The sequence below is a fragment of the Sus scrofa genome, chromosome 14 (assembly GCF_054392235.1).
Source record: "Sus scrofa isolate SSC_HxYL_T2T_F1_AM1 chromosome 14, Sscrofa_HxYL_maternal_Yorkshire_Landrace_v2.0, whole genome shotgun sequence".
NCBI lineage: Eukaryota > Metazoa > Chordata > Mammalia > Artiodactyla > Suidae > Sus > Sus scrofa.
In genome coordinates, this window is record NC_139396.1 from 60,975,365 (window position 1) to 60,992,936 (window position 17,572).

At 39.6% G+C, this 17,572-nt stretch overlaps 1 protein-coding gene across 30 annotated transcripts in view; it reads left to right on the plus strand.

Annotated features, from left to right (window-relative positions):
- TMEM116 (transmembrane protein 116) overlaps nucleotides 1-17,572 on the plus strand; it is a 117,982-nt gene that overhangs the window by 27,655 nt on the left and 72,755 nt on the right. For all 30 annotated transcript variants that reach the window (XR_014826954.1, XM_084995602.1, XM_084995608.1 and 27 more), the window contains one exon: nucleotides 5,831-5,962. Coding sequence is in view for 29 of the 30 variants with exons in the window: in XM_084995602.1 (XP_084851728.1) it covers nucleotides 5,831-5,962 (132 nt within the window). In the remaining variant the exon portion in view is untranslated. The remainder of the gene's footprint in view (nucleotides 1-5,830; nucleotides 5,963-17,572) is intronic.

Here is a 17,572-nt window from a genome sequence, read left to right on the forward strand (position 1 = left end):
AGCTTTGCTTCCAATGTCCTTCCCTCACAACAAGCCACAGTCACCCCCTGTTTTCCCAGGAGATCCTCTGAGAACAGCAGCCAGGTCTGACCCAGATTCCTATGGAGACTTTGCTTTGCCCTGGGACCCAGTGCACATGAAAGTCTGTGTGTGCTTTTATGAATGGGATCTCCGTTTCCCCCAGTCCCATGGAGCTCCTGTGCACAAGCCCCACTGGCCTTCAATGCCAGATGCTCCAGGGGCTCTTTCTCCCAATGCCAGATCCCCAGGCATGGGGACCTGACATGGGGCTCAGAACTCTCACTCCTGTAGGTGAGTTTCTGTGATACAGCTACTTTCCAGTCTGTGGCCTTCCCAGCCATGAGGTATGGGGTTGCTTATATCGTGTAATCATTCCTCCTACCTCTTGATGTGGCCTCCTTTTTGTCTTCTGGAGTAGGATATCTTTTTGAAAGTTTCAAGCCCATTTGATTGAAGATTGCTCAGCGTTTGGTTGTGATTTTGTTGTTTTTAGGAACTCCTATATAAATATTTTTAAAAAGAGTTTTTGCTTTCATATTCAGGATTGTGTCATAAGCTTTTCATGTCTTTCTGATTATCAAGCACTGTGCTGACTGCATATTCCTTAAAGTATGGCCTATATCTTACATTTTTTGGTATTATCTTTGACATAGTATCTTGTTAAACATAGAAGGGGTGAAATCTTTTTTTTATTTCAGTAATAGGTGCTCAGTTAAATTTTGTTATTCAATTGATTTTATTTCTTGTTACTAGAACTCATGATTTTCCAACCATGAGTGAAATACATAAACCTCTTTTTATTCTTTATTTCCCTGGCAAAGAGTTTGTGTATGTTTTAATGGCAAACAGCCCCCTATGTATAAGGCTATTTCTTGAATCAATGACAATGATTATATTCTTGCTTACAAAAGCTGCATGGTTGCCTTTGCACTCTAGAGTTTATTTAGTATTCATTTTTAATTTTTGCCCATTAACATTTCTAACCTTGTGGTAGGTCATGGGCCCGTAAAACCTATGAATATGCCACCTGGCTAGAACTTTAAAAGGCTTACCTAGAGCAAAGGATATATTGTGGTTAAAATAATAATATCTGGGAGTTCCTGTAGTGGCTCAGTGGTAACAAACCCAAGTAGTATCCATGAGGATGCAGGTTCGATCCCTGGCCTCGCTCAGTGGGTTAAGGATGTGGCATTGCCATAAGCTGTGGTGTAGGTCGAAGATGTGGCTCGGATCCAGCATTGCTGTGGCTGTGGCGTAGGCTGGCAGCTATAGCTCCGATTTGACCTCTAGCCTGAGAACTTCCATATGCCATGGGTGCAGCCCTTAAAAAAAATCTGATATTTAGTAAATACAGTTTAAAATATTATTTTCTTTTTGTTAGCCAAAACAACTTGACCATTTACGTCTACTGTCAAGGTATTAGCATCTTAACTTTCCTCTCATTTGGACAAAAGCTAGGAGAAAAATTCCCTTTGGTGTAGGTGAGGAGATTAATTCTTAGCATCTGATGATAACTTAAAAATTTTTTGATTTACTTTTTATTGTGAGATATATATCAGCCATGGTTTAGAGTTCATAAAACCCTTACTACTGTATAATGAATGATTATAAATGAAAACTAGGGACAAGGAATAGAAATTGCCTAAACATTCCTATTGTGTTCCTTCCCGGTAACAACCCCCCCTCCACCTCTAGCAGTAACCACTATTCAGATTTTTTTTTTTTTTTTTTGTCTTTTTGTTGTTGTTGTTGTTGCTATTTCTTGGGCCGCTCCTGCGGCATATGGAGGTTCCCAGGCTAGGGGTCCAATCGGAGCTGTAGCCACCGGCCTACGCCAGAGCCACAGCAACGCGGGATCCGAGCCGCGTCTGCAACCTACACCACAGCTCACGGCAACGCCGGATCGTTAACCCACTGAGCAAGGGCAGGGACCGAACCCGCAACCTCATGGTTCCTAGTCGGATTCGTTAACCACTGCGCCACGACGGGAACTCCATATTCAGATTTTTGTTTAATCATTTCTTTGCTTTTATGTACAGTTTTACCAGTACTGTGTACATCCCTAAAAAAATTTTTTTGTGTGTCTTTTTAGGGTTGCACCCATGGCATATGGAAGTTCCCAGGGTCGAATTGGAGCTGTAGCTGCCAGCCTACACCACAGCCACAGCAACTCAGGATCCGAGCCACAACTGTGATCTTACCCCAAAGCTCACAGCAATGCCATATTCTAACCCACTGTGCAAGGCCAGGGATCAGACCAGTGTCCTCATGGATACTAGTTGGGTTCATTATCACTGAGCCACAGAGGGAACTCCCCCCAAACAATTTAGTTTTAAGTTTCTGAACTTGACATAAATGGAAAAACGCTATCTGTATTCTTTGGCATTTATTGTTTTGTGATTTGCTTTTTTTCAATTTTTTTTTCTGTTTTCTTTTTTTTCTTTTTAGGGCTGCACTCGCAGCATGTGGCAGTTCCCAGGCTAGGGGTTGAATCAGAGCTGTAGCCACTGGCCTACGCCACAGCCACAGCAATGCTGGATCCAAGCCAAGTCTGCAACCTACACCACAGCTCATAGCAATGCCAGATCCTTAACCCACTGATCGAGGCCAGGGATCAAACCTGCATCCTCATGGATACTAGTCGGATTCATTTCCACTGCGCCGCAACGGGAACTTCTTGTCCCTCAATATTACTTGTGAGATTTATCCATGTTGTTGTGTATAGATAGCTCTGGTATTCTTTTTTCTTTACTTTTGGCTGAACCCAGGGCATGTGGAAATTCCTAGGCCAGGGATTGAACCTGTGCCACAGCAGCAATCTGGGCAGCTGCAGTGACAACACCGTATCCTTAACCTGCTGTGCTGCAAGAGATCTCCTGGTTCATTTCTTTTTCATTGATGTTTAGAATTCTATATTATGAATGTACCACAGTTTATCTACCTATGCTGCTATAAACAATCATGTATGTATCTTCTGGTGGGCACATCAAAAATTTCTGTGGTGTATTTACCTAATAACAGAATTGTTACAGGATATGCATATCCCCTAGATAATGCCAAACATTTTCCAAATAGGTGTGCCAGCAATGTATGAGAGGTCCCATTGCTTTATGTTTGTATTAATACTTGATATTGTCAGACTTTAATAATGTTTGCCATGGATGTGTAATTTTTGCCTCATTGTGGTTTTATTTATTTATTTATTTTTGGTCTACTTGTAGTTTTAATTTTTGATTTCCTTGATTATTAATGGGGTCAGGCATATTTTCATATATTGATGACCATTTGGATTTCTTCTTTAAATACTTGTTCAAATCTTTTGCCCATTTTTTCTATTGGTTTTTCTTATTGCTTGGTGAGATTTTTTGTTTTGTTTTTAATATTGTTTGAACAGTGGTCCTTTGTTAGTTATATGTGTTAAAAATATCTTTTCCCACCTTGTGGTTTGTCTTTTTGCTTTCTTTGTGGTGTCTTTTTTTTTTTTTTTTTTTTTTTTGCTGTTTTGGCCACCTTTCTGCATATGGAGTTCCTGGGCCAGGCATGAGATTCAAGCTGCAGTTATGACCTGCACTGCAGCTGCAATAATGCTGGATCCTTTAACCCACTGTGCTTTGGGATTGAATCTGCGTTCTGGTACTACAGAGATGCCAATGACCCTGTTGCGCCACAGCAAGATCACCTGTGGTGCTTTTGACATAGACATTTTTCTTTTTTTCTTTTTCTTTTTGGTCTCTTTAGGCCCACTCTTGTGGCACGTGGAGGTTCCCAGGATAGGGGTCCAATTGGAGCTGTAGCCACCAGCCTACACCAGAGCCACAGCAACACTAGATCCGAGCTACATCTGCAACCTACACCACAGCTCACGGCAACACCAGATCCTTAACCCACTGAGCAAGGCCAGGGATTGAACCCGCAACCTCATTGTTCCTAGTCGGATTCGTTTCCACTGCACCACAATGGAAACTCCACATTTTTCATTTTAATATGGGCAGTTTTTTTCAATTATTTCTTGTAGAGCTTTTTGTGTTTTATTTAGGAAGAACTTTCCCTAACCAGGAGTTGAAGACATTCACCTATATATATTTTAAAAAAAACCTTTATAAATTTTATCTTTCCCATGTAGGTCTTTAAACTAATTGGAACTGATTTTTGAATGTATGAGATAGAAAGTAGGGGCCCAATTTCATTTTTATTCATATGGATACCTAGTAAGACATTTTGAAAAGTCTGTCCTTTCTCTATTCATCTAAAAAGCTACCTCTGTCATATATCAAAATTTTATATATGTGTTTAGGTTTGTTTTGGGCTCTCCTGTTCCATTGGTCGATTTGTCCATCTCTGGGCTATTACTACGCTATTGCAGTCTAGCTTTATATTGTTTTGATATGTGTAGGACACGTCCTCCTTCTCCTTTTTCTTTAAGAATGTTGTGGTTAACTTGATATATTGTGTTTCAGTATTAGATTTAAAGTCAACTTTGTCAAATCCCACAAGAAAATATGTGGAGATATAATTGAAATTGCATTTAACCTGTGTATAAGTTTAAGCAGAACTGACATTTTCATAATATTGGGTCTTACCAACCATGAACATAGTATGTTTCTTCACCATAAATCTTTGGTGTCTTTAAATAAACATTTTATAATATTCTCTATAGAAGGACCTAAACAATTTTCAGAAAAGTGGGAGTGGGGAGGCCAAAAGTAGAAGGATACTAGAAGGTGAGATTGACAAACTTCACTAGTGTGGTCAGAAATTGAAAGACAACATATACAATTCATACTGATATTTTTCTCCACCTGGACCTTTCCTTGATATGAAAACCTATAAGATGAATAAGGTCTAGGGATCTAATATATAACATAGTGACCATAATTGATAACACTGTATTGTGTAATTGAAATTTTTCTCAGAGAATAGGATGTAAATGTTATCAGATGTCAAAAGCATAAATGTGTGAGTTGATGGATGTGTTCATTAACTTGGGGGAAATCCTTTCACAATGTATATGCACATCAAATCATTACATGTATTTTAAGTGTCTTACAATTTTATTTGTCAGTTATACTTTGATAAAGAAAAAATGTTTTGTTTTGTTTTTTAACACTACAGCCACTGGCATAAAGAGGTTCCCAGGCTAGGGGTCAAATTGGAGCTAAAGCTGCTGGCCTATACCACAGCCACAGCAATGCCAGATTTGAGCCTCTTCTGTGACCTACACCACAGCTCACGGCAATGCTGGATCCCCGACTCACTGAGTGAGGCCAGGGATCGAACCCACATCCTCATGTATACTAGTCAGATTCGTTTGTACTGCACCACAATGGGAACTCCAAGAAAAAATGTAAATTAAACTATATGAAAATAAAAAACCCTGTTTCCATTTTCTTTGAGTTTTCAACCATAACCCAAAACACACAGGTGATAATCTCATTTCCTTTTGTTGGAAGATGTTGGCTTTGCAACTAGAGCATGTAAAAATTCCCATTTGTGATATATATCCATCATAAAATTTCTCATTTTTCCATTCTTTCCTTTGACCCGCTATCTGAGGAAGAAGTAACTGTGAGGAAGAAATTCCAATGCTGGTACACCCATAAGTATTCTGATGTCAGAACAGTTGGAATAGTTGTGATTACAGATTCCTTCCTACGTAGAGTATTCCTTTATATTCCCCACAGTCAACCAACAGCAGAGGACCCTGGAAAGTTATGCCCAGTTTCCCTCTAGAAAGATAAAACGTAAAATAATTCATTGTTACATTCTCCCAGCTACATTTTTGACATTGTGCATTTTATTACTTTGACAGATAAGGCCAATCTTTTATCTGAGCTTTTCTGACCTGCTCCTGGGGATATGTTGGCTCATGGAGGCACTTCTCTATGGAACTTCAGCAGCAAGTAAGGACATTTTCTGCTATAACCTGCAAGCAGTTGGACAGGTGAGTGCTACTAGATTGTCACAGTACCTTACAAGAAAAGTACAGTCATCTAAATAAGAAGCAAAGATAATCCATTCTGGGAAGTGGGACCCTTTTCTTTCTTGTTACACTTAGAAACAATAGCTTTTATTGTATTTCCACATTAAAAAACTACTTATTTATTATAGGAAATTTGGAAAATTCAGAGAAACAAAAAGATAATTAAAATCAGCCAGATATAATCTGCTCTTTTTTTTTTTTTCCATAGGGCTGTACCTGTGGCATGTGAAAGTTCCATGGCATGTGGGATTTCCTAGGCTAATCACAGTTACAGCTGCCAGCCTACACCACAGCTCATGGCTATGTGGGATCCTTAACCCACTGAGTGGAGCCATGGATCGAACCTGCGTCCTCATGACTACTACTGAGGTTTGTTACCACCGAGCCACAACAGGAACTCCTAATCACTCTTTTTTTTTTTTTTTTTTTTGGTCTTTTTTTGTCTTTTTGCCATTTCTTGGGCTGCTCCTGAGGCATGTAGAGGTTCCCAGGCTAGGGGTCGAATTGGAGCTGTAGCCGCCGGCCTACACCAGAGACACAGCAAAGCGGGATCTGAGACATGTCTGCAACCCACACCACAGCTCACGGCAACGCCGGATCCTTAACCCACTGAGCAAGGCCAGGGATTGAACCCGCAACTCACGGTTCCTAGTCGGATTCGCTAACCACTGAGCCACGATGGGAACTCCTCTCCTAATCACTCTTTAATATATTATTTTATATTTTCCAATCTTTTTATTTACAGGTATATGCATTTTAGAACAAATAAAATAATACATCAATACTTTTTTGTAATTTGCTGTGACCATATTTCCGTGTAATGGACTGTATTTCTACATCTTTTGAAGTTGCTGCATTTTTTTAACTACATTAATATAATAAACATTGACTTTTGGAAATACTGCAGATGATCATATATGAGTTATATGTTTTTCATAGATTTTATCAACAGATGAACCCAGATAGTATCATTAGTATATAATGTTTCTGAGCCTGCAGTGTAAAAAAAGAAGAGGTTAATATGCAGTTGGTACTCACTGCTGGATGCTTCATCTGGGATTTGTTATTAGAGGGGAAATTTGTTTCAGTTTATTAGGAAAATAATAATATTTTGGAGTTCCTTTGTGGCTCAGTGGTTAATGAACCAGACTAGGATGTATGAAGATGTAGGTTTGATCCCTGGCCTCACTCAGTGGGTTAAGGATCTGGTGTTGCCGTGAGCTGTGGTGTGGGTCTTAGATCCCATGTTTCTGTGGCTGTGGTGTAGGCTGGACCTGATTAACTTTGTAAACTTAGGCAAGTACTTAATCTTTATGAACTTCAGTGTCCTCAATCTGAAAAATGGTCATTAATAACATTTACCTTGTGCTTGGTACAGATATGATTAATGTTACTTTATTTTTTTGAATTTTATTGAGGTATAAATACAATAAATTGCATATATTTAAAGTGGACAATTTGATTATTTTATATATGTATGAAATTATCACCACAATCAAGATAACAAACATTCCTGTTTCCATCACCCTCCCAAATTATTTCAAGTGTATTTCCCTTTACTTCATGAACTGGATGCATTATAACTGTTGCTTTTAAAAATATTTGTTGATGGAGTTCCTGTCCTGGCTCAGTGGTTAACGAATCTGACTAGGAACCATCAGGTTGCGGGTTCGATCCCTGGCCTTGCTCAGTGTGTTAAGGATCCGGCGCTGCCGTGAGTTGTAGTGTGGGTCGCAGATGTGGCTCTGATCTCGAGTTGCTGTGGCTCTGGTGTAGGCTGGTGGCTACAGCTCCGATTAGATTCCTAGCCTTGGAACCTCCATATGCCACGGGAATGGCCCCAGAAAAGGCAAAAAGACAAAAATATATACATGTATATATATATATATGTATATATATGTATGTATATATTTGTTGGACATTTCCAATTTCTGGTTCATTTCTATGTTGGTATTTGTTGATTGTCTTCTTGCATGAGAATGAGTGACATTGTTCTTTGTATATAGAATATAATTTTTGTCTCATTATCTTTAGGCTGTGGTTCCAATTTTAGTCTAGTTCTCTACGTTTTGGCTATGTTGGTTTGGGACTGTCATGTGCATTCATGGTGCCGGGCTTAGGCTGAGATTTGTATGGAATCACAGACAGAATGAGGGCATCTGCTTTTCTGGCTCTGTCATTTCTGGGATACCCCCCCCCCCCACTTTCCTGCCTGAGCGAAGCCCTTCTCTGGTTCCTATAGGCTTTTTTTTTTTTTTTTTTGCTTTTTAGAGGCGTACCTGTGGCATATGGAAGTTTCCAGGCTGCCTGGGTGGGTCAAATCAGAGCTACAGCTGCTGGTCTATACCACAGCCACAGCAATGCGGGGTTTGAGCCATGTCTGCAACCTACCACAGCTCATGGCAACACTGGATCCCTGACCCACTGAGGGAGGCCAGGGATCAAACCTGCATCTTCATGGGATTCGTTTCCGCTGTGTCATAACGGGAACTCCAAAGATGGGCTTCTATTAGAGTTTTAGGTGCCTACATTGAGCAGCATCATGATTGGGATACGCACTTGAGTCATCTGTGAGAGAGGAAAAGTTTGGGAAATTTAGTTCTGTGCAGTTCACTTCACATTTGATTCCCTTCTTCAATCCACTTGCTTTTGTTTACTTTTCAGAATCCTCAAGTAGTTGATTTTTACATATTTTTCCAGAGTTTTTTTTGCTTTGTTTTGTTTTGTTTTGTTTTGTTTTTGTAATCAGTGGGAGAGGTGGGCTATAGAGGGCTTAAACACAGTAGCTTATTTATTTGTTTATTTAGTTTGCTGTTGTTGCTGTTCTTTGGCCATGTCCATGGCACTTGAAAGTTTCTGGGCCAGGTATGGAACATGCACCACAGCAGCAACCCGAGCTGCTGCAGTGACAACACTGGATCCTTGACCCATTGTGCCGCAAGTGAATTCATAGTTTTTTTTTTTTTTTTTTTTTAAGTTTTAGTTTTTAAATTGTGGTAAAGTACATATAACATAAAACTTACTATTTTAACTATAAAATGCTTTTAAAATAAATGTTATTGGAATATAGGTGACTTAAAATGTTGCATTAGTTTCAAGTGCACAGCAAAGTGAATGTCATACATATACATATATTCATTCTTTTCCAGATTCTTTCCCCATATAGCCTATCACAGAGTATTGAATAGATTTCCCTGAGCAATATAGTAGGTTCTTGTTACTGATGGATTTTGTATATAATAGTGTGTATATGCTATTCTCAGCCTCCCAGTTCATCCCTCCCAACAGTGTTTCCCCTTTGTAACTATAAATTTGGTTTTGAAATTTTTGAGTCTGTTTTTATTTTGTGAATAAGTTCTCTTGTATCATTTTTATTATATTCCACATAATTAGTGATCTCACATGATATTTGCCTTTCTGTGACATACCACTTAGTGGTATGATAATCTATAAGTCCATCCATGTTGGTGCATATGGCCTTATTTTGTTCTTTTTTATGGCCGAGTAGTATTGTATTGCATATATGTACTACTTTTTTTTTTTTTTTTTTTTTTTTGCTTTTTGCTTTTTAGGGCCATACCCTCGGCATATAGAAGTTCCCAGTCTAGGGGTCGAATTGGAGCTGCAGCTGCTGGCCTATGCCACTGCCACTGCCACAGCCACAGCAACACCAGAACTGAGCCATGTCTTTTACCTACACCACAGCTCATGGCAACACCAGGTCCTTAACCCACTCAGCAAGGCCAGGGATCGAACCCGTGTCCTCATGGATACTAGTTGGGTTCATTACTGCTGAGCCACAGTGGGAACTCCTGTACCAAATCTTCTTTATCTAGCCCTCTGTTGATGGACATTTTAGGTTGCTTCCATGTCTTGGCTATTGTAAATAGTGCTGCAGTGAACACTAGGCCACATGTAGCTTTTTGAATTAGAGTTTTCTCTGGATATAGGCCTAGGAGTGGGATTGCTGGATCATATGGTAGTTGTATATTTAGTTTTTTAAGCTACCACCTTACTATCCTCTATAGTGGTTGCACCAACTTACATTCCCACCAGCAGTGTAGCAGGGTTCCCTTTACCTCACACTCTCTCTAGCATTTGTTTGTAGACTTTTTTTTTTTTTTTTAAATAGCTGCACCTGTAGCATATAGAAGTTCCCAGGCCAGGGACCGAATCTGCAGCTACAGTGTACACCACAGCTTTGGCAACACCAGATCCTTAACCCATTGTGCTAGGCCAGGGATCAAACCCATTCTGCTATAGAGGCAACAGATCCTTAACCTGCTGCCCCACAGCAGGAACTACTATACAAAAGCTTTTAAGTTTAATTAGGTCTCATTTGTTTATTTTGCTTTTGTTTCCTTTGCATTAGGGGATTGGTTCTAAAAACAATGTTGCTACATCAGAGTGTTCTGCCTATGTTTTCTTCTAAGAGTTTTATGATATTATTTTTTGCTTTGAAATTGATTTTCCCTGATATTTATATAGCCATTTCAGTTTTCTTTTGACTGTCATTAACCTGCTTTTATCTTTTTACTTTTTTATTTTAACTTAGTTATGTATTTATAATTAAAATGCTTTTTTTGTGTGTCTTTTTGCCATTTCTTGGGCCGCTCCCACAGCATATGGAGTTTCCCGACTAGGGATCCAGTTGGAGCTGTAGCCGCAGGCCTATGCCAGAACCACAGCAACTCGGGATCCGAGCCGCATCTTCAACCTACACCACAGCTCACGGCAACACCGGATCCTCAACCCACTGATCAAGGCCAGGGATCAAACCCACAACCTCATGGTTCCTAGTTGGATTTGTCAACCACTGAGCCACAACGAGAACTCCTAAAATGCGTTTCTGTAGGCAGCATAAGTTAGGTTTTACTCTCTTATCTAGTCTGACAATGCTGTCTTTTAATTGTGGTGTTTAGACTACTTACAATTGATTTGGTTGTATTGTTGCATTTGAATCTATCATTTTGGTATTTGTTTTCTTTTTGTTCTATCTGTTCTTTGTCCATTTCCTTATTTTTTTCTGTCCTCATTTAGATTTATATTACTATATTTTATTATTACCTTTTAACTCCTCTATTGGTTTAAACAGCTAAAACTCTTAGTTGTGTTATTATAGAGGTTGTTTTGCAGAATTCATAGTATACATTTTAACTTATCATACTTAACTTCAAGTGCTATCATATCTCTTCACATATAAGAATCTTAACAACAGAGTATTATTTCCATTCCTCTCCTCCTGGACTTTACACTATTGTTGTCATGCATTTTTCAAAGCCCACAATACATTTGCTTAGTTGATTTGTTGTTGTTGTTGTTGTTGTTGTTGTTGTTGTTGTTGTTGCTATTTCTTGGGCCGCTCCCACGGCGTATGGAGGTTCCCAGGTTAGGGGTTGAATCGGAGCTGTAGCCACCGGCCTACACCAGAGCCACAGCAACGCGGGATCCGAGCCGCGTCTGCAACCTACACCACAGCTCACGGCAACGCTGGATCCTTAACCCACCGAGCAAGGGCAGGGACCGAACCCGCAACCTCATGGTTCCTAGTCGGATTCGTTAACCACTGCGCCACGACGGGAACTCCCTAGTTGATTTTTTTAAGAGATTAAATAATAAGAAAAAATCTTTTGTACTAACTTTTTTGGTGTTTTTTCATTCTTTTGAGTATATCCAGATTTCTGTCTGGTATCATTTCCCTCTGCATAACTCTTTAACATTCTTGTAGTATGGATCTACTTTTGGATATCTGGAAATGTCTTTATTTAGCCTTTTTTGGAGGAGTATATTTATTTGCTAGGTATATAATTCTACATTGATAAAATTACAGTCACAAAATTTGCTCTATGTCTTTTTTTCTTGGCATTTTCATTTAAAAAATTTTATTGGAGTGTAGTTGATTCATAATGTTGTGATAGTTTCAGGTGTACAGCAAAGTGATTCAATTATACGTATAGATATATCCATTTTCAAATTCTTTTCCCATATTGAGTAGAGTCCCCTTTCCTTTTTTTTTGCCATTTCTTGGGCCACTCCCACGGCATATGGAGGTTCCAGGCTAGGGGTCTAATCGGAGCTCAGCCGCCGGCCTGCGCCAGAGCCACAGCAACTTGGGATCCAAGCCGCGTCTGCAACCTACACCTGATCGTTAACCCACTGAGCAAGGGCAGGGGTCAAACCCGCGACCTCATGGTTCCTAGTCGGATTTGTTAACCACTACGCCACGACGGGAACTTCGAAAGTCATTGTCTGAGGCTTTTTTCTTTGTCAGGTAGGTAAATCCAGTTCTTGTCACTCCATCTTGGCCAGAAGTGGAAGTACCAGTTTGTTTTTGTGAAATTGTAAAATGTATTTTTAAGCATCCATGTGATGATCATTAGGCCAGGTATTGTTATATTATTATTGTAATATCAAGTATTTTTTATCACGTGTGCTTGGTACAAGATGTTATAAGTAAAACTCAGAGACGGAGAGTATGCTAAAAACTTCATCCTTTCAATATTCAGGGTTAACTTGGAGGTCTTAGGGGAATATATTATATAAATAATTCTCAATAAATACCCAAATTATTCTTTTTTCTAAAAAAATATTTATTTATTTATTTATTTATTTAGTCTTTTGTCTTTTTAGGGCCATACCTGCTACATATGGAGGTTCCCAGGCTAGGGGTCCAGTCGGAGCTATAGCTGCCAGCCTATGCCACAGCCACACCAATGCCAGATTTGAACCACGTCTGCGACACACCACAGCTCATGGCAATGCCGGATCCTTAACCCACTGAGCAAGACCAGGGATCAGACCCACAACCTTGCAGTTCCTGTCGTGGCTCAGTGGTTAACGAATCCAACTAGGAACCATTGGATGTTGGATGGTGGCTGTTGTGTAGGCTGATGGCTGCAGCTCCAATTAAACCCCTAACCTGGGAACCTCTGTATGCCTCGGGTATGGCCTTAGAAAAGACAAAAAGACCAAAAACAAAAACAAAAACAAAAACCTGCAACCTCATGGTTCCTAGTCAGATTCATTTCCACTCCACCACGACGGGACCTCCCCAAATTATTCTTTAGAAAATAAAAAAATGTCCAGACTCTTCCAGATTAAATAGTTTTAATAGTCCCCATTGTATTTCCTTCTAATAAATTCTGCCATCTTGGAGGGGGAAAAAATGCTATTTAATAACTTGGCTCTTTTCTTTTTTTCTTTTGTCCAGTGTTCTCTCTCTCTTTTTTATTGTTTTGCTTGTTTCTGTTTTGTTTTTGTTTTTGTTTTTGTTTTTGTTTTCTCTCTTGGCTGCCCCATGGCATATGGAGTTCCTGGGCCAGAGGTCAGATCCAAGCTGCAGTTGTGACCTATGCAGCAGTGCCAGATCCTTAACCTACTGGGCCAGGGATCGAACCTGCATCTTAGTGCTCTAGAGATGCCACCAATTCCAGTGCACCACAGCAGGAACTACTCTCTCTCTTTTTAAATTTTAATATTGGAGTTCCCATCGTGGCTCAGTGGTTAACAAATCCGACTAGGAACCATGAGGTTGTGGGTTCAATCCCTGCCCTTGCTCAGTGGGTTAAGGCTCTGGCGTTGCTGTGAGTTGTGGTGTAGGTGGCAGATGCAGCTTGGATCCCTCGTTGCTGTGGCTCTAGTGTAGGCTGGTGGCTACAGCTCCGATTAGACCCCTAGCCTGGAACCTCCATATGCCATGGGAGCGGCCCCAGAAAAGGCAAAAAGACAAAAATAAATAAATAAGCAAAAAAATAAAATCAAAGTATATTGGATTTACAGTATCGCATTAGTTTCTGGTGTACAGCAAAGTGACTCAATTTTATACATAACTGTGTAACTATATAGTTATATATATGTATATACTTTTTCATATTGTTTTCCATATGGTTTGTTACAGTATACTGAGTATTGTTCTGTGTGCTATACAGTAGGTCCTTGTTATCTATTTTATATATAGTACTTTGTATCTGCTAATCTCAAACTCCTAATTTATCCCTCGCCCACCCCCTTTCCCCTTTGATAACCATAAGTTTGTTTTCTATGAGTATGAATCTGTTTCTGTTTCATAAATAAGTTCATTTGTGTCATATTTAGCTTCCACATGTATCGTATGCTGTGGGTGCGGCCACAAAAATATGATATTTGTCTTTTTCTTTCTGACTGAATTCACTTAGTATGGTAATCTCTCTGTCCATCCATGTTGCTGAAAATGGCATTTTTCACTATTTTATAGCTAAGTAGTATTCCATTGTACAAATATACCACATCTTCTTTATCCATTCATCTGTCAAAGGACTTCAGTTTGTCTTGATTATTGTATGTAATGCTGCAGTGAACACTGGTACTCATGTATCTTTTTGAATTATGGTTTTCTTCGGATGTATGCCCAGGAGTAGGATGGATTGTTGGATCATGTGGCAACTCCATTTTTAGTTTTTTAAGAAACTGCCATACTGTTTTCTGTAGTATACTGCGATGAGCAATGGTGTACATCTGTCTTTTTATTTCTTTATTTTTTATTTTTTTTGCTAGTGCCACACCTGTGGCATATGGAGGTTCCCAGGCTAAGGGTCTGATTAGAGCTACAGCTGCTGGCCTACACCACAGCCATGGCAATGCCAGATCTAAGCTTCATCTGTGACCTACACCACAGCTCACAGCAACGCTGGATTCTTAACCCACTGAGCGAGGCCAGGGATCGAACCCACAACCTCATGGTTCCTAGTCGGATTTGTTTCCACCTTGCCATGACAAGAACTCCACATCTGTCTTTTTAGATTATGGTTTTCTTTAGATATATGCCCAGGACTGATATTGCTAGATCTCATGGCACCTCCATTTGTAGTTTTTTAAGGAACCACCACACTGTTTTCCACATTGGCTACACCAGTTTACACTCCCATCAACAATGCAGGAGAGTTCCTTTTTCTCCACACCCTCTCCAGTACTGTTATTTGAAGTTTTTTGTGGCCACACCAATGGCATTTGGAAGTTCCCAGTCCAGGAACTGAATATGGGCCACAGCTTTGACCTATACCACAGCTGCAGCGATGTTGGATCCTTAACCTACTGCACTGGACTGGGATCAAAACCATACCTCAGCAGCGACCTGAGCTGCCATAGAGACAATGTGAGATCCTTAAGCCCCTGCGCCATAGCAGGAATTTCATTTGTAGACTTTTTTTAAACTTTATTTTGTCATTTTTTTCATTTTTAAAGTTTTATTGAAGTATAGTTGATTTATAATGTTATGATAATTTCTGCTCTACTACAAAGTGATTCAATTACATGCAGCCACTTTTTTTGAGATTCTTTGTAGACTTTTTAATGATGACCATTCTGACTGGTGTGAGGTGGTACTTCATTATAATTGTGATTTTCATTTCTCTAATGATTAGCAATATTGAGAATTTTTTCATGTGCCTGTTGGCTATCTGTATGCTTTCTTTTTTTTGAGAAATGTCTGTTTAAGTCTTCTGCCCATTTTTTGATTGGGTTATTTGGCGTTTTTTTGTTATTTAAATTTTTTTTTTTTTTTTTTTTAGGGCTGCACCCACAGCATATGGAAGTTCCCAGGCCAGGGGTCTAATCAGAGCTGTAGCTGCTGGCCTGCGCCACAGCCACAGCAATGCCAGATCTGAGCCCGCTCTGCAACCTACCACAGCTCACAGCAGTGCCAGATCCTTAACCTAATGAATGAGGCCAAGGATTGAACCCACATCCTCATGGATACTAGTTGGGCACCTTACCACTGACCCACAATGGGAAATCCCTAAAAGTTTTTTTAAATTAAAGCGTGGTTGGTTTACAGTGTTCTGGTTTTTTTTTTTTTGTTCCTGTTTTTGTTACTGAGTTATATGAACTGTTTGTATATTTTGGAGATTAAGCCCTTGTCAGTCACACTGTTTACAAATATTTTCTCCCATTCTGTAGATTGTCTTTTCATTTTGTTGATGGTTTCCTTTGCTGTGCAAAGCTTATAAGTTTGATTAAGACCCATTTTTTTTTTAATTTATTTCTACTACCTGGGGAGGCAGACCTCAGAAAACATTGCTGTGATATATGTCAGAAAACGTTTTGCCTATGTTCTCTTCTAGGAATATGGTGTCGTGTCTTAAATTTAACTCTTTAAGCCATTTTGAGTTTATTTTTGTGTAGTGTGTGACTTACATGTGGCTGTCCAACTTTCTCAACAGCACTTGCTGAAGACTATCTTTTCTCCATTGAATATTCTTACCTCCTTTGTCGAAGATTAATTGCTCGTAGGTGTGTGGGTTTTATTACTGTAGCTTTGTTGTATTGTTTGAAGTCTAGAAGGGGTCTGTCTCCAGCTTTGGCAATTCTGGTTCTTTTGTGATTTCATATAAATTTTAGGATTATTTTTTCTAGTTCTATGAAAAATATCATGGGTAGTTTGACAGGGATTGCATTAAATCTGTACATTGCTTTGGGCAGTATGGCCATTTTAACAATGTTAATTCTTCCAGTCCAAGCACATGGAATATCTTTTTTTTTTTTTTTTCTTTTTGCCATTTCTTGGGCCGCTCCCGTGGCAGATGGAGGTTCCCAGGCTAGGGGTCGATTTGGAGCTGTAGCCACCAGCCTACACCAGAGCCACAGCAACGTGGGATCCGAGCTGCATCTGCAACCTACACCACAGCTCACAGCAATGCCGGATCCTTAACCCACTGAGCAAGGCCAGAAATCGAACCCACAACCTCATGGTTCTTAGTTGGATTCGTTAACCACTGCGCCACGACGGGGACTCCGCACATGGAATATCTTTCCATTTCTTTGAATCATCTTCAGGTTCCTTTATCAATGTTTTATAGCTCTCAGCATATAGGTCTTTCGCCTCCTTGGTCAGGTTTATTCCTTAGTATTTTTTTGGATGCAATTTTAAACAGGATTGTTTTTTCACTTCTCTTTCTGATAGTTCATTGTTAGTGTAAAGAAATAGCACACATTTCTGTAGGTTATTTACTCTTGTACCTTACACCAAGAGTGATTGCTTCTTCACAGTCCTGAAAGTGGATTCAGTTTATCACTTAGTCTGGTGAGGTTTCAGAACCTCGTTTTAGGTAGTTTCCTGTGGAGGGATATGTTTAATAAGACAGAAACTTCTGTTGACAAGATAATTTGACTGTGCTGATCTGTCAAAGCATTAGAGCCTCCTTCTCCCAGAATTGGTCAGAAATTGGCTAGATGCAGGAAGGCCAGACCTGGTCAGGGAGAATTGGCTCAGTACAGCACCCTTATACCATTTCACTGAACTGGAACAGTAGAAATCAATCATTTACGAAAAGTTCCCAGCCCCAAGAGAGGCTAGGAGAAGAGAAAATATGTTTCAATTGTATAACCCATTAGGAAAGAAATAGTAGAAAGTGCCCTGAGTTAGAAATTAGGAAATCTTGGTCAATATCAATCCAGATATGCATTTTATGTTGTTCAACACCTCTTTTAAGTGTTAAGATTCTAAGCCTTAGAATCTGTCTCTGAAGTCTCTTTTTTAAACCATATAGCACCAAAGCCTGAAACTTCCCTAGTTTGGCTTAAATATAGTTTTCCACC